Source organism: Myxine glutinosa, unplaced genomic scaffold (genome assembly GCF_964187855.1).
Source record: "Myxine glutinosa unplaced genomic scaffold, kmMyxGlut1.1 SCAFFOLD_338, whole genome shotgun sequence".
NCBI lineage: Eukaryota > Metazoa > Chordata > Myxini > Myxiniformes > Myxinidae > Myxine > Myxine glutinosa.
In genome coordinates, this window is record NW_027616454.1 from 228,246 (window position 1) to 246,521 (window position 18,276).

General features: G+C 43.1%; 1 protein-coding gene across 7 annotated transcripts in view; it reads right to left on the reverse strand.

Annotated features, from left to right (window-relative positions):
* Positions 1–18,276, reverse strand: part of PTK2 (protein tyrosine kinase 2) — a 160,748-nt gene that overhangs the window by 83,465 nt on the left and 59,007 nt on the right. For 6 of the 7 annotated variants that reach the window (XM_068108145.2, XM_068108148.2, XM_068108142.2 and 3 more), the window contains exons 2-9: positions 12,126–12,326; positions 11,603–11,769; positions 11,341–11,428; positions 11,138–11,217; positions 9,460–9,522; positions 9,196–9,250; positions 571–711; positions 387–464 (exon numbers count right to left, since the gene is read on the reverse strand). In XM_068108145.2, coding sequence (XP_067964246.1) covers positions 387–464; positions 571–711; positions 9,196–9,250; positions 9,460–9,522; positions 11,138–11,217; positions 11,341–11,428; positions 11,603–11,769; positions 12,126–12,299 — 846 coding nt within the window. In that variant the 5' untranslated portion in view covers positions 12,300–12,326. Of the gene's footprint in view, positions 1–386; positions 465–570; positions 712–9,195; positions 9,251–9,459; positions 9,523–11,137; positions 11,218–11,340; positions 11,429–11,602; positions 11,770–12,125; positions 12,327–17,090; positions 17,188–18,276 lie in introns of those variants that run through there. The other variant, XM_068108143.2, reaches the window with a different exon arrangement.

An 18,276-nucleotide genomic window follows, 5' to 3' on the forward strand; every position in this document is an offset into this window, starting at 1 on the left:
TTCTACCACTGGTTAAATATGTCCAACAGAATTTTATACACTCGAGGTCTGGGGAATTTTCCATTCTGATAGGACAAATGCACCATCTGCATACAAGTACAAAATATAACATGTAAACAAAGTCCAAGTCAAATTTGAACCACCCTCACGTGTGCATGATACTTGGATACTATGATACTCCTCGGAGGTGGATACTTTGAGACCAGGTAGATCTCCATTCCATCTCCTGGTTTGGAAACCAAAAGCTTGGAGATGGTTATATGTAAAACTCGACAAGTACTAGAATTGGAGTGTGAAATATCCCCATGTGTGGGGATAGCATGCAAAAACAACTTACATGCGTGCGTGCGTACACACACACACACACACAAACACACACGACTGACCGAGGAGCCCTTATCTGTCAGATAACTGATTCCTTCCTCGGGGCCAATGGCCAGCTCCACCGAAATACTCCAGCCGCTCTGCACAGCAAAGGACAAAACAGCATCATCCAAATCATCCCCATACTATCATAGCGCTTTCTTTGGATTTGGAATAATGCAGCCGTCATCAAGAGTGACTTCTTACCCCAAGGCCACATTTGTAATGCTCCTGGTCGAAGTGACTAGTGAAAGAAAATATCTCAAAAAACCTCATCATGCATTGCTCCTCCGTGTATCCGGCATACTGGCGGAAAGTCTGGTGGATCATCCTCCGCAGTGATTTTGACTGGAGGGGAATAAAAACACCAAAGCATTCATAAGAGAAATTCCATTACTGGTGAACAGAGTTTATTTTCATTTACATACAGGGTCTAACGTTGATGGAGCTTATAAATGGTTCACATACAAGATAAGTGACATAGGCTTCCCCTTCGCTCCCACCTTTTGTTCATATGTGTGTTGTACCGTCCACCAAACAGTGATGACTCCATCTACATCTCGCTGTTTGATAATATGGACCAACTTCTATCTACCCATCCCAACTCTCTCTTCCTCATATGTGGTGATTTCAATTGTTACCTAAACCTAAACCTAAACCACCTAAACGGTGGTTTATACAAGATAAGTGACATAAGGAGAAGCGATTGTACTTTGCAAGAGGAAATTACCAAATTAACACAGTTTACAAGATTTGAACCGAGGGTCGCAGCATTGCGATTTGAAATGTGCAGATGGGAACAGCAAACCAAGTTTTACGCAGATGCTCAGGTTAACAGACAAAGCCAAACAGAGCTTTGTTTCACGCTTTGGAAACCAAAAGCTTGGAGATGGTTATATGTAAAACTCGACAAGTACTAGAATTGGAGTGTGAAAGGCAGCTTGTGATAGCAACAGGATACGTTTTGTAGTAAAGCTGGCTGCAGTAGCTTTCTTTTGAGGAGAGATCATCTATATTCTAATCTCAGCTGCACCTACCCACATCCTTAAATAACCACACACGTGGTGGTATCACCATTGGGAACTGAACTTGATGAGGCAACAGCAAGCATACGATTCATCGAGCTATCCTGCCACTGTTATGGAGACTCATATTGGTGCCTTAGAGATGCCTCAAAAAATTGGACCTTGTGTCAACTCACCAGACTCTGTGGCCTAATCGTTAGAGTGTTCACTCTGGGTCTGGGAGTTCGGTGGTTTGATTTTGACCCTGGCTGAGTCACACCAAAGACGTTAAAAATAGTACATGCTGCTTCCTTGCTTGAAAGGTTAAGCTTTTGTAAGGTTATGAGCATAGACAATCTCCATTGGTTGGTCAACATCTCCATAGCCATTCTCAGAGAACAGCCTCAGCGACGGCAAGTCTGGTAGTTCCACTCAGGAAAACTGACAGGGAATGCTAAAGCACACATTGCACTCAGGACTGGTCTCCTATATCTACCACCCATGATGTTAACTCAGCCTGGGAATTCTTCCACAGAAACATGTTCTCCTTAATGCAAAGATGAATCACATATAGTCTTCAGTTATCATACCCCTCCTCCCAACCATGGTACACTGAACATTGTGGTGAGGCAGATACCTCAAACAACCTGTCTTCTCCTCCTGGAAGGAAAATCCAGCTGAAGGAAACCTCAGATCATTCCACAAACCTCATAACAAGTGTTTGTCCACCTCAGGAAAGCCAGAAAACAACAACTGACCAATCTCGGATTTGAATTTTCAAACTTGTCTCCCTCCATTAAAATCTGATGGTGTATTCTTAAGTCTGTCTATCTGGAGTATGCAACCCCTCCATCCATTCCCTCACTTCAAATGGCACCACGGCAGACTTCACTCATGAAAAGGCCGAATGCCTCATTTCTGTGTTTGCTTCCAAATCTTGTGTCTCTCACCCCTCACTCCATGCCCACCTACACAGGCTCACCCAACTGCTCTAAGACTCTGTGTAGTTTGCACTATAGAAGGTGGAGATGTTAATTGCATCCCGCGACTCTGCATCTGCAACCAGTCCAGATGGCATCAGCTCACATGTCCTTAAACACTTCCTCTGCTGCTCATGCACATATTTTGCTCTGTTCATGGTATCTTTTGCCCTAGGTCATCCTCCATCTGCTTGGAAGTCAGTCAACATCACCGCATTACATAAACAAGGTAGAAAAACAGACCCACTTACCTACAAACCTATCAGCTTGCTTCCAATCATCAGTAAGGTAATGGAATCCATCATCGCGATAGACATCATATCCTTCCTTGCCTGCAACAGCCAGATCTCTGAATCATTTTGGATTCAGACCATGTCGCCCTACCATGGATATGCTGCCTCAGCTGTCCCAACAATGGATGTAGGCCCTCAATGTTCAAAGTCACATGTGAGATCAGGGTGGTTTCTTCAGACATATATCGAGCATTCGACAGTCTGGCACCCCACCCTGCTCTCCAAATTCTCTGCCTTTGGCATCAAAGTCCATCTCTACATTTAGCTTACTGACTTCCTCCCTTCTCATAGCCAACATATGGCTCTCAACCGTATCCTTTTATCTCCTCCCCCCTGTCAAGGCTGGAGTGCGCAGTGTTCTGGACCCAGTCCTATTACTGATCTTCATCAATAATCTCTCTGACTCTGGAAAATTCTCTTTATTTCCTACTTGATGACTCCACCCACTGCTGTAACATCCACCATCCTTAAGATAGGCAGGCAGCAGCCTCTTCCCTCTCTGCAGAGCTTGATAGAATCACAAACTGGTCAAACACTTAGAATAAGTCGTTCAATCCTGAGAAATCCCACACACTTACTGGCTCTCCTCAAAACAATAGTCTGGCAAACTCTCACATCTACTTTTTTTTGTATACAAGATAAAGGCTCGTGTAAGAGCTAACATTCATCACAAAAAACAAACTGACACATAAAACATATGATAAAGGGAGCGGGAGACAAGATGGGGAGAGAGATGGAGCACACAAGTACAACAGTAGAGAACGGGGACATCGGGAGATCTGTAGGAGGGAGAGGGCTTGAGGGGGGAGAGGCATGGGAAGGGGGAGGGGGGGGTGGGAGAAGTATAAAACACATAGACACTGCTAGGACTTCCAGGAAAGAAGTCGTTATTTCAAAAGAAGTGGACCTGGGGTGAATTAACGGGGGTAGAAAAGATCAGGGTTTTGGATCGGGAAAGATAAGAGATGGTGGCGAACAGCTGTTTTAAAGACCTGGCGGGAGGAGTGGGATTGAAGAGAGTGAGGGAGTTTGTTCCAAAGGCGGGAGAACAGAGGAATGAAAGAGTGAAGGTGAGCAGAAAGTCTTGATTTTGGCAGTTTCACCATAAGAGGGTTTCTGGCAGATCTCGTGCGACCTGTAGGAATATTTGGGGGACAGAGCACAGACAGAGCTGGGGGAGCTAGGCCGGAGAAGAGTCAGTAGAAGACAAAGACCACCAACCTGCCTGCAGTGAGGGAGGTGCTTTATTAACTTTCCTCTTGAAGAAGTTCAATCACTCAAACTTTTGGGCCCCACTATCAGCCATAACCTTTCTTGGTCAAACTACAACACTAAGTTGGCCTCCAAAGCCATTCACCGACAATGCATCCTTTGTCGTGCAAACACCTTCCTTGGTACACCTGGACTATTTTATCAAACATCAAGGCTTTCATCCACAGCTTGATGGAGTACTGCTCTCCCCTCTAGGCTGGCGACCCAGCCTCACACCTTGTTCAGGTTGGTGCTGTGGAAACCAAGGCTTTCAAGATCATTGCAATCTCCCACAATAAAGGTGAGTCTAAAGGTGGAACTATCACTTTCACATCGCAGACAGGTCAGTGATCTCTCTGTCTTCTTCTGCCTCCTCTCTGGTCATGCACTCTCTGCTCTTTCTGTGCAATTACCCCCTTCTCGTAAAACTCCAAAAATCCAGATTCACAGCATCTCCAGTCATTCATTCATTTTTTTCCTCCCGCCTATGGAATCGACTTCCACATTCTCTTCAACCTCATTCTTTCCTCCAGGTTTTTAAGATGACTGACGGACCGCTATCTTAGATTATCCCCAAAACAAAACCATGATCTTGTCTACCCCCAAGATTACCTCTATCCAACTTTTCTGTTTTACCTTCCTGGGAGTTTGCTTCTGTATCCACCTTGGCGACCCTCTCCCCTCAAATCCATCCCTTATCTTCGAAGTCTTCTGTATTTTGTACATCAACTATACTGTTGTGTGTTTTCCCCTATCCTTCTGCTGTTCATTTTGTTTGACTGCATCCTGATCCATTTTACAGTCTAGCTTCTTCACTAGCATCGATTCCAGAAAATAAAAAAACAGACCAAAACTATGGGCTTCAGACAGAGCAATTTATATATATATACAGGGCTGGGAGGTGTGACGATTTTCAGAAAACTCGTACACAGTTCTTTTTAGTCGAATTTCAATTTTTTTTTTTTTTAAAGACTACATATATAATGCCATTTAATACACTGTAACAAAGACACTTAAAAAATGTAATTCATGTTTGAATTGGGTATAACAATGCAAGTGAGGGGTCTAGCGCATGCGTGATGGCTGTTGGTTACTCGTTGTTAGGTGCCATTTCAGTAGCCATGGAGCTGTGGACGATTGAACATCGCGTCTTTGTTGTTGAGACGTTTATTCAAACGGGTAGTTCGGTGGTGCTTACACAGCGCAGATTTCATACTCACTTCAATGTTGGTCGACGTGGCACCGTTCCGTCTCGAAACACAATATTGAAGTGGGTAAAAAACTTCAGGACAACTGGATCTGTGAGGCCGGGAGCAGCTCGGGGAGGTGATCGAACCGTTAAGACCCCGGAAAACATCGAAAGGGTTCGACAAGCTGTGGAGGCCAGCCCTCGTCGGTCAGCGGTATGGCACGATCGCGCTCTACGGATGCTCTACGGCCTTATTTTTTCAAGGAAGGCGGACAGACTGTGACAGTCAACTCACAACGTTATGTTACGATGTTGCGCGAGTTCTTACTGCCTGAATTGAGACGACGTCGCATTGACCTCCCTACAGTTTGGTTTCAGCAAGATGGGGCTACTTGCCATACCTCAAGAGAATCAATGGCCTTATTAAGAGAACATTTTACAGGGCACCTCATTTCAATCCGTGGGGATGTGGAGTGGCCCCCTCGATCGCCCGATCTTTCACCCTGTGACTATTTTTTATGGGGTTACCTGAAAGCTAAGGTTTACATTGAAAAACCACGCACTCTTGAGACCCTTTCAGATGCCATCACCAGAGAAATTCGAGCTATTCCACTTGCCATGGTTGAAAGGTCTATGGACAAGTTTTCCGTGCGTCTGCAAGAATGCTTGGACAAGAACGGCCGCCATTTAGATGATGTCATTTTTCAAACATGAATTACATTTTTTAAATGTCTTTGTTACAGTGTATTACATGGCATTATATATGTAGTCTTTAAAAAAAATAAAAATTGAAATTCGACTAAAAATAACTGTGTACGCGTTTTCTGAAAATCGTCACACGTCCCTGACGGACCCTGTATATATGTGTATATATATATATATATATATATATTGTTGCGGATATGAGGACTGTATTTTTTTTATTGTGTGCTTTATTATTATTATTATTGTTTATTCTGCGCCCCCTGCCTCCGGAGCTGTGTAAAGGTGAAAGGGCATCCCATAATTAGTCCACAAGCATACACGTCAGCCAATAATAGAATACCCCTGTTCGATAGTTATATCTTATTCTGTGTTTTAGAGTAAGGCTGTGTCTCCCATTAATTGAAGTACTCCATTGCACCAGTGAAAGAGAATAGATCCCCTTTCATTCCCATCCCCAAAATCTCCATTTCCTTTCACATCCCCTTTCGTCATTGCCAAGCCTCGATTGCCAATTACATCCCCTCCAAAACCACCATTGAACATGTGCTCGGGTCGGGGAAGAGGGGCGTGCCCGCCCGTCGTCATCAAGGGCGGAGCCAGAGGGTCGCGTGACCAACCAGGGCCGAGGTGAGCACACCGATGGGCGTGTCCTGAAGGCCGGCGGCTTGATCGCCGGAGGCGCTATAAAGGCGCGCGCGCAAGAAGCGTGGGGTGGTCGGTGAGGAGTCGGTGGTGAGGAGTCGGTGGTGAGGAGTGAGTGGACCCAAGAAAGAGAAAGAGTGGTTGGACCAAGAAAGAGAAAGAGTGGTTGGACCAAGAGAGAAAGAGTGGTTGGACAGGGAGACGTGCAAGAGTGTTGTTGAGTTGAGGGTTTGGACCAGACGAGTCAGACGAGCCCTGGCGAAGCAAGCGGCGGCCACAGCAGCAACAACACCCAACAGCCGCTTGGGGCCTGGACGGCGGTTTTGAGCAGGGCCGCGAAGGAACGGCGGCTGCTAAACGCGCCGATCGTGCTGCAGGACCCCTTTGGACCTTCCTCTCCCTCCAGCCATCCACCTCCTGCCTTTCCACCCTTCTTGTGTACGTGAGTTTGTTTTGTTTGTTCTGTCCCTGGGTTAATTAAGTCTGTATAAGCTAGTATTTGCACTGTGTCACCTGCGTCTTATGTGTTGTAAATAAACGTGACTGCTTTTCTTTTTTTGCTTGTGTGTATAATAAATCCAATTACTCTTCTGTCCGTCTTCTCGTTTTATTCCTTTTCCTCTTTGCATTTCGTCATTTTAGTCCTTTCCAGATTGGGCAGCTGCGGTGCGATACAGCCAAAGTTCTGGGTGAATCGGGGAACAACTGTTCGGTCACGGGGCCTTCGCTCGGCAAACAACATCCTAAACCGCGATCAGTAACAATATATATATATATATATATATATATATATATATATATATATATATATATATATATATATATATATACATACAGACCAAAACTGTGGTGCTGCTTAACAGCGGCAAGAACTGGGAGACTTGTAAGTACAGAGGGAACAATGAATGGAGCCAAATACAGGCAAATCATTGAGGAGAACCTGCTTCAGAGTGTAGAACACCTTGGACTGTGGCGAAGATTTACGTTCCAACAGGGCAATGACCCCAAGCATACAGCTAAAGCAACACTGGAATGGCTTCAGAACAAGAATGTGAAAGTCCTTGAGTGGCCCAGCCAAAGCCCAGACTTGAATCCCAATGGGAATATGTGAAAAGACTTGGAGATTGTTGTTCACCAATGCTCCCCCATCCAAATTGACATAGCTTGAGCAAATGTGCAAAGAACTCCCTAATTCCAGATGTTCAAAGATTATACAGACACACCCAAGAAGACTTGAAGCTGTAATCACTGCCAAAGGGGCTTCTATGAAGTATTGACTAAAGGGGTTGAATACTTATGCAAATTAAATATTTCTGTATTCCATTTTTTATTATTTTGTAAAGATTTCTAAAAAGAGAATTCCACTTTTGACATTATGGGATATTATGTGTAGATCAGTGGCAACTATAACGACACTCTTCGTTCGACGTCACAACGTCGACCGGTATGCCTCCACCAACATTACTACATACTTGGAGCACGTTTGATTTAAATCCATTCTGCTGTTCTCAAGTATCACATTTTTACCTGACATGACCTCTGACCTCACCAAAATTACAAAATCACCTCACTCCTCACTTATGATGCCAAAATATAATCAGTTCATCTTTGCATCATAATATATACTTACACCAAGTTTGGTCAAAATCCCATCACTGGTTCACAAGTTAGAACAGTAACAGAAATTTTACTTAACGGGACCTCTGACCTTTGACCTAGTGGTCCCATAATCTAATCAGTTCATGTTTACATCATTATACATACCTGTACCAAGTTTGATTTAAATCCCTAGAGCCATTCTCAAGTTATCGTGGTAAGAAAACCTATCAGGGACACACGGACGGACGCATGCATAAACGGACGGACAGCCGGACGGACAACCCAAAAACATAATGCCTCCAGCGATATAGTCAAAAAAGCCAACATTTATCTTTCTCCAATTGCATTTAAACATTCAAGCCGTTCTTAAATTATCGCGATAACAAAATAATTGTAACCTAACATGGCATTTGATCTTTGACCTCTTGACTCCAAAATTGAATCAATTTATCTTTGCGTCATAATATATAATTATACCACTTTGGTGAAAATCCCATGACTAGTTCACAAGTTAGCTCGGTAACATAATTTTTACCTAACAGGACGTCTGACATTTGACCTTTGACCCCAAAATCTAATCAGTTGATCTTTACATCATTATACATACCTGTACCAAGTTTGAATGAGATCCCTTCATCCATTCCCAAGTTATAAACCTATTACGGACTTTGACCTTTTGACCCCAAAATCAAATCAGTTAATCTTTGCATCATAATATATACTTGTACCAACTTTAGTCAGAATCCCTTCACTGGTTCACAAGTTATTGCGGTAACAGGATTTTAACCTAACATGACCTCTGACCTTTGGCCTTTGACCTCGTGATCCCAAAATCTAATCAGTTCATCTTTGCCTCACTATACATACAGACACCAAGTTTGACTAAGATCACTTCAGCCATTCTCAAGTTATCACAGTAATGAAAACCTAGCGCGAACAGACGGACAACCCGAAAACATAATGCCTCTGGAAACTTTGTCGGCGGAGGCATTAAAAAATCTCAATTTCATCCATTTTTAATTCAGGCTGTAGCACATCAAAATGTGAGAAAAAGTCAAGGGGTGTGGATACTTTCTGAAGGCACTGTAAAAGCTCCTCCACAAGTAGTACATCACCGTTAAAATAAAATATAATAAAAATACCTTGCTCACCCAGCGACTCTAACTTACCTTGACGTAGTCAAGCAGCTGCTTGGGGAAAAACCTGAGAAGTCCCATGTCCTTTCTGCAGGTAATGGGGATTTAAGGAAATGTGGACAATGCAAAGATATCAACAGCAAAATGGAGAAAGGAAACACCCAAAGAGAATAAAAATGTAAAGCAGCGTGCCTCATCTCCTTATCATCTAGGAGAAATAAAAAAATGTAAACAGGAAGAGTGTCTGTGCTGAGAGCATTCATTTTGACAGACAATGAAACAGAATAGTGAACTCACTCCAGCAGCTCAAAGTTGGATTTCTTGTCCAATGCCATTTGGGGCATCTCCCGGTAACAACGTCTGGTGAAATAAACCACATGAAAGACAAGGTCGGTCGATGTTCCTCATTCCATAACATGCCTTTCTTAATGCCATGATGGCATCCTAAATCCTTGCCCTCAACAGCATCGGCTTCCTCTCCACCTAGCACTCACTCCTGACCAGTTGATTTCCTTTATTTTATTACCCCACGCACATGAAGCAAAAAGCAGCGTTAAGCAATTATTGGTTCACTTAAGTCAGTCTGTCTGTCTACCAACATTTAGTTTATGATCTAGGAACAACCTCATTTCAACTGAATGTTATATTTTGAACATGTAGATTAGCAGTACAATATATTGATTACCAGATTAGTTATTAGAACATGAATCAGAAAAAGAATCTGTAGATTAGCAGTACAATATATTGATTACCAGATTAGTTATTAGAACATGAATCAGAAAAAGAATCTGTAGATTAGCAGTACAATATATTGATTACCAGATTAGTTATTAGAACATGAATCAGAAAAAGAATCTGTAGATTAGCAGTACTTCTGCTCTGAATTTATCCTGATCCATGAGGTTTTTTTTTTTGCCCTGTCTGCCTTCCTCGCAAACAAAATTGAAAATCATTCCAAACAGGAAACTTGCTGTTTTTAAGGCCTTTATAAAGGACACGTACAACAAGCACGAATAACTAATATAACATGTTAAACTCGAACGGCACTCGGTAGAGCGCATACCTCCGCCAGGCTGAACAGTTTATGTTTTGTATCCCACTGATAGGCCGGATCTGTATTTGGACCTGGACCAAAATCGAAACGGCTTGTTCTTGTCACCTACCCAACTGAACCACCTTGTTTTGTCAAAACTCGTCCACAACTTTTAGAAATATCGTGCAATATATCGTTTTTGACCTAATCTCTCAATGGTGAAGAATTTCTTGGAAAAGTTTAAAATTCTCGTATCTGGATCCTGATCTTCACCAAAATTGAATTTGTCCTTGTCCCACACCCAAACTGTCCACCAAATTTGTCCGAATCCATCCATAATCTTTTGAGATATCCTGCTCACATACAGACAAACAGGCAAGCAGACAGACAGGGATAAAAATCTAACCTCCATCCACCTTCAGCGATGGCGTTAATACGGTGGTGTATAAAGTGCTGCATCAACATTGGTAAACTTCAGGAACTTTTTTTTTTCTACGCCCTTTAAAAATTCTTATTTTTATTCCAATTGAATTATATACTTGAATATTGTCGAACACAAATTGCCTTTTTATGACTGAAAACCCTTCCATTTAGCAGTACTTGGGCAAAATATTACAGCATTTTACGTCGCAACAACCAATCAAATTTGCCGTTCGTAGACCCGGCCCATGTCCCCGTTTCTCAAGACAGCACAGGGTAAGTAAGGTGTTCCATGAACTCCCTAGTTTTATTTGTGTTTCCTTCATCAATGTTTTAATTCCCTCCCCCTCCCCCTTTTCCACTCATCTTTGTGCATTAACCCGAGTACTTCTATCCATGTCATTCCTCCCACCACCTCCTTAAAGAAACCAAACAGATCCTTGGCTCAACAGAAGTGAAATGACAATGAACGTGTAAATGTTACAAATACACCAAGGTTAGATTTTGCCAAAGCATCATCACCTGATCTCCAGGCATCCAAGCTGCAAAGCAGTGTCCTGATCGACCCTTTCTGCGAATTCGTTCATATAGTCATGACGCACCTGGAAAGCATTAGAGGCCGACAGAAAGTCAGGTTGTCCAAGCAAGACCCTTCCCTCTCACCGGCATCACCATTAAAATACGCAATCATAACAATTAAATAAAACTTCAGATGTCAACAATACCTGGTGGTAAAGATATGCAAATGTTGCCTTATCCTGGCTGAAAACATCGAGATGAGACTTGGGGAAGTAGCGCATCCTGAGTTCATATCTGCATAAAAATAAGAACCTGTTTCTCTCCCTTGATGGTGACAGCATATTGAAGCGAGTGGATTATTTGCAATTCAATATTCTGAAAATCCTAAACAATATAAAGGATGACAAAACAAATTAAATTAATGAGAAAAATAAGAAAAAGCAGCAAGAAACTGGAAAAAGTTTTCACCTCCAGTCCTCAGGTGGATGCCAGCTTTCATATTTCTCTCGCACTGAGGCCACCGTGTAATCATGATGCAACCAGTGGAGCTCGTCTGAATGCGTGTGCACCAGGCGTATTCCGTAATTCACCTCAAACTGGGGGTTGATTGCCCCCACCAGGGAATGCACGATACTCTGCAACGAGTATGTCGCATGCAACACTAAATAGGTAACTGCACGTGTGTATTTTTATCAACAACCACCACAAAGGGTTTCCATGTAGGTAACATACCTATATGCTAAAGTAACTGCACCAAGTAGATGTAACAAAAACACCAAGTGTGTATCAGTTCAGCATTCAAACACAAGAACAGGTAAATTCATTAAAGTGCCACCCCCAACCCCATCCCACCCTCACACACCTCCCCCTCAAAATGACCTTCGTCCAACTGAGAATGATCCACAATTGAGCAAGTTAATCGCTTGCATGCATACAAGAAATGAGCCAGTGTGGGCCAAGTATAACAAACAAAAGGAAGTCCCGAACTCACCTTGATATCTGTGTTGTCTCGATAGCGGACTTGTTTGTATTTGCTCGTGGGATCCACGTTGTCGGAATAAGTGTATATCTTCAACAGGCGCTCGCTGCCGTGCGGGGAGCGTGACTGTGCCTGCCTGCCCATTGCTCCCTCGCCACGTCCCACCTCCAGGAAGGCGCTTGCCATTTCCTGGGACTACCACACCATGCTAACCTGCAAGTTCACAAGTATGTGCAAAATCACATTCCAAGCATTCAAACACATGACCAGGCAGGTGGGCATGTCAGGATTGCTAATCCACCTTTCCTCGCTCAACTGACTGGCTGAAATACAAATCTCCGCCTCCTCTCTTCCTCTCTTCCAGCTCAAACACACCCTATTTTCCTCCTCCCTCATCCACCATCTGAAGTCACCACGATTGAGGCTTCAATTAAAATCGAGCAATACGAGGGGCCTCATCGAATCCATCAATAACGGTCAGTCATTCCCACCTCATTTTGTCCTCCACTCCAATTCATCACCCAAAATTTTACCGTAATATTTTTCGCTTCTCATTAACCCTGTCCTTTTCAATCAAGCTGCATCTCAACTACTCTCATTGATATTATTTGCTTGCACTTTTCTCTTGTCCATCTTTTGTACTCCCTTTATCAGTTTGTCATTCATTTCTTCCACAAGCCTTGCATTGTACAATAAAAACACTTCAATTTTAAAAGACACGTGACCAAATGAAGCACCAAGTGCTATTACTTTGCACTTTTAACCTTGAGCACTACTTTCCTTCAGTGGCGTTACTTGTACTTTATGATTTGGAGTTGAGAAAAACCCTTTACCTTCCATGTGCAGGCTCACATTCAAGTTTATAAACTTTCTAATGAAGCAATGGTGTATTCAAGGAAACATCCTCAGTCTGTTTTAAATGTAGCTCAAAGTTATGAGTTTTTTTATTAATTAGTACACTTACTGGTTTTAGTCATAAAAACCATATGATAACACAATATAATCAACTTGGACAGGCCAACACAGTAGTTCCCAACCTGATGGGGTAGCACTCCAGGTTAAGATATACCAGGGATTATTTCATCAATTTAACAACAAATTAGAGCAATGCGACTGTGTTGCCAATATGCCTCCGCAAAGTCCGCATAGTCCCACAACAGGTAGATGCCCTCGTTGACTGTCCTAAAAATAAACAAGTTTTATTTTAATCCCTTCAGTTGTTTTCACATATCACATTTTCACCAGTCATGACAGGTTTCAAATCGATCGGTGAAGCGGTTTCAGAGAAGGGATTTTTTTTAACCCTTTGAGTACGGATGACGTCCAGTGCCGCAACCTGCAAAAACGTTTTGTGTACGGATGACGTTACTACACGTCATCGACTATACCTATAAATAGATCGTCAGTACGTGGTTGCATTCCCGTACCAAAATGACAAATTAATCCCGTACCGGGGGTATTTTTAACCCAAAAAAATCCCGTACTCAAAGGTTTCATATTGGCTTTCTATATATGGCTGCCACACCACGTGACATATGACCTTTAAAATGTATACTCTGCATATGTATGGGTAGGGGATCACGTTTGTGAAGTTTCGTGTTGATCGGATAAGGTTCCTTTTTCTATCCAAGATGGCTGCCAAACCACGTGACCTACGACATCATCATTTTCAAACTACAGCGTGGCCCCGTTATAACGTGATCATTGAGGTCTATAAAATGTCATCGCGAAAAAAGCGGGGTCGCGCTAAATTGGGGTTCAAGAAAATCAGCGTTCAAACTGACCCAATGTTTACCTAACATCCTAAAACAACAAATAAAAACATTCAAAAATATTAGCAATCATCATTTACAGTTTATTTCTTAAAAAAGTGATCGAGTGTTCCTTGCTTGAACGTAGCATGTCTCGGGCTGCGAGCGAAATCTGGAATGCTTCTGAATGAATGAATGAATGAATGAATGATCGTTTTAAGGCCATTTTCCCCGCTAGAGCGGGGGTTAGCCTTGCGGGCCCCATGACAATCATGGTTCCCTGTTTGAGGCAATGTTTTTATGGCCGGATGCCCTTCCTGACGCCAACCCTTGGTCGCCTCTTACGATGCGCAGGGATACGGTGTACCTATTCTAAATCGGGGTACACACCGTGATCATTCATATCAAATGCGATGCCACCACAAAGTCAGTCACCGGAAATAACCTAACATCACAAATAATTTGAAGGAACAACTCGAGGTTAGGTAGGAGGGGTGGTGAGGTTGTAATTGAGTGCAAAAGACTTGTGATTAGACTTCTGAGTCGAATCTAAAAGTCTAAGTCTAAAAAGACTTCTGAGTTGGAGGATTTTTATGTGGTCCACCTCCTGGGTCTCCAGCCAACGGAGGCTAGCCTCGAAATGTTCAATGGCTTCAGACACTTTTGGGGGTGGGGGTGGAGGCTCTTCATCATCATCTTCTTGTGGCTCGAGAACCGGTACACTTGCCTTCGCCGGTGCTATAGTTACGTTACGGACGATCTCGTCGTCCGTCAGGTGCTCATATGTTGGGCATTCGTCGTCGGCAGAGTGCCACTGGTGTAGCTCTTCTTTGCTCCATTCAGACAGCTTCTCTGCCTCACGCACATCTTCCTCTGCGAAGCCGTACAAATCTGGCTCGTCATCATCTTCCGTGGTGGATTGGCATGATGAAAAGGCCCCAGACCCTTCTCCCAGCATTTCTCTACACATGACGGGCTGATTGCTGCCCAGGCCTTCCAACCTAGGTGGCAAACTTCCTTCACGTTCAGGCTTTTCAGATAGGCTTCAAGCGTCGTTGAGTCGTCTACAATTCTACGAATTAATTCCCGCCTGTAATTCTGCTTGAACACCGAGATGATCCCCTGATCTAGGGGCTGGATCTTGGATGTAGTGTTCTTGGGGAGGTAAGAAACTCGGATCTTTCCGTCACGGCTTATTAGGTTGGCAGCTGGCGGATGAGCGGGACAGTTATCAAGGAAAAGAAGAGCTTTGGGTTCTAGCTTTTGCTTACGCAAATGAGCGCGGACGGCAGGGACAAAAGTTTTGTGAAACCAATCCTCAGAGATGACACTTGTCATCCAAGCATTGCTGCTGTGCGTGTACTCGAACGGTAACGACTTCATGTTGACATGGTGGAAACAGCGGGGCGAGCGAGATTTGCCAATCATGAGCGGTTTTAACTTATGTGTTCCAGTCTTGTTTACACAAAACAACAACGTCACGCGATCTTTGCGTTGTTTGAGCCCCTCACGTTGGTGGGCGTCATCTTTGCTAGCCAGTGTTCGGTCTGGGATCAACTTGTAGCAGATGCCTGTTTGGTCACAGTTGTACACTTGTTCTTCCACGTAGCCACCTTCTTCTAAGAGAGTTTTTAGTTCAGCCGGGTATTCGCTGGCGGCGGCACTGTCGGCTGAGCGAATTTCTCCTGACACAAACACTTGAGAAATCCCGTGACGGCGTTTAAACCGGTCTAGCCATCCATTGCTAGCTTTGAACTGTGAGGTTTCTCTGTTGATCTGCTTGTCAAACTTCTCGGCTTGAGCTTTGAGAATAGGACCGGAAATTGGAAGGCCTTCTGAGCGAGCTTGAACGAACCACTCATACAGGGAGTCATCGTGGCTGACATCTTTGGCTGTCTTCAGGCGTTTGGCTTTTAGTCCTGCTTCTTCTTCAACTTTGCAAAGCGACGCAAGTAACTTTTCTTCTTGAGATTTCCAGCCACGAAGTGTTGATTCCGGTATCCCGAGGTCTCGTGCAACTTGAGTTTGACTTTTAGTCTTGATCGCGTCAAGTGTGTGAAGCTTATCTTTCACAGAAAAAGATTTTCTTTTTCTAGCAGTTTGTTCCATTTCCGGAAAGAAGTTCCGGAAAGAGCAAAAAAAAAAAAGGTCCAATGACTCATCGCATTAAAATGGGGCGTGTAAAATCAGGGTTTCACTGTATATGCAACAGTGGTGTTAGATGATATTTGTAAAATTTTGCATGGATAGGGTAAGCGGTTTCAGAGATATAATTATTTGATATTTTCCTTCAATCCTACATGGCCGCCACACAATGTGACCAATGATGTTTTCATGATCACCTTTTAATAGTCATGCCTAGTCAATGAAACATGTAAAGTTTTGAGTCAATCAATTTGGTGGTTTGGGAGAAGATGTTTTTATGAGGTTTTAGGTTAAATCCAATATCGCTGCCAAACCATGTGACATATGATGTCATCAATTTAATATTTCAATAGATCATGTGCATGCAATTTCAGATTTTTAGGATAAGGAATGTGATTAAAACATTTTTGGCAGGTATACAACTTCACCTATGATGTCATCATTGCCATGTTTTTGTTCTGCATTGGGAGTACTTGACAATGTGCCAAGTTTCAAATTTTTCCATTCAGTTGTTTCCGATAAATATATATAATTGCGGAAATGGGGAAACATTGCAACAACATTTGCAGAACAGCAACAACAACAATTGTGGAACAGCAACAACATATTTTTAATTATCTGTGTTTAATCCAAGATGGACGCCATACCACGTGACCTATGACGTCACAATTATCACAAAAATATTCTGCATGGGTGACCAATAAAGTGTTTCAATCATTTGCATTCCAAGTGTGTATCATGTTTGAACACAAAGTGAATTGAAAAAGTATTATTTGTGGACTTCCTGGATCTCCTAGAGGAAGCACTGAAGAAGTGGACTGAGGAGGCATTTAAGAACCATGGATAGACAAGCCTGGAGAAGATGGAGGTAAGTAATGTAAGTTGGGTAGCAGTGAGAGAAATTGAGCAGCAAGATATGGCAGGTAAATAGATTTGTGTACCAAGGTAGAATGGTGTCTGGTGACGGTAGTTTGGAGGCAGAGGTAAGGAGGAGGATACAAGTGGGTGTGAATTAATGGAGGAAATTGGAGGGTTTGAAGGCAAGTTGAAAGGCTTGATGTCGTGTGTAATGCCAGCATACCGACATATATGGCCTGTAGATGGTGGCACTGACAGAGCAGCAACAACAGAGGCTGCGGGTCTGCAAGAACAACTGCATCCGGATTGGAAGAGTGAAGAGGTTGGAGTGAAGAAGGATGGATGGAACTGAGGCAGGAGATCAGATGGCAGATGGGCTTGATAGGAAGATTGATAAAGAGGCCGAAGTGGATAGGGCACCTGGTACGGATGGAGGAAGATTGACTTCCAATAAGAGCGGATGTGTCGAAAGAGCGAGGCAGGAGAAAAATGGGCTAGACCATGGCAGAGATGGGAGGATTGTGTGAATTGGGATGTCAGCAAGGTGGATGAAGAGTGGAGAGAGTTGGCAGGTGATATAGGGCAGAGGATGAATATTATGGATAGAGAAGAATAACAGAAACTCAATACCAGTCGGACTCACACCATATCATACAGAGAGATTTTGAGCAAGAAATATAAATATCTGTCGAACAAAAAACAAGTTTCTTGCAAGATCAAAACCAAGCAATAAGCAAGCAATTATCAGTTTTATTTCAGGAGAAAGAATAACAAAATAAAAAGCTGGGAAAAACAGAACGAGAAACGCATTAAACAATTAATGCCGAGATGCCATAAGTTAGTGGTACAAATATTAGTCTCACTTTAACTAAAATACTACATCCAGTTCCACCCAAATATGGATCTCATCGTTGAACTGGGACAGAAAGTCTCCAAAAAGCCTGGAGATGTGAAAGCAAATGCAAATTAGGTTAAAATAAATTAAACAATACCATAGAAAGAGGGTACAGAAATTTGAAAGCATGGCATAGAGAGTTCACTTCCTCCTCCTAACCCCCGTACTGCTCCACCCCCACCCGCAAAGCAGTTACAATGGTGTAGAGCATGATGGGCAGTCTCATGTGAGCCAGCTGTAAAAACCAAGTTTCGCAATGTGTTCCCCTTGCATGAGACCTTTCCATCTCTCAATGGCAACTGACCCCCTCTTCCACGGCCCTCCCCTCCCACCCAGGACGCTCCACCGCAAGAAGTCTTGCACCAGAAAAAAAAAAAAAAGGAAACACGATCTACTTTCGGAGCAAGTGTCCCATCCCTAGGTGATAAACAATGTGTACAACCAACCACTTCCTCCACAGACGGCCACAAAACAAGCCAGCTACGTTTCTCAAAAGGAAGACGTTTAGAAAATG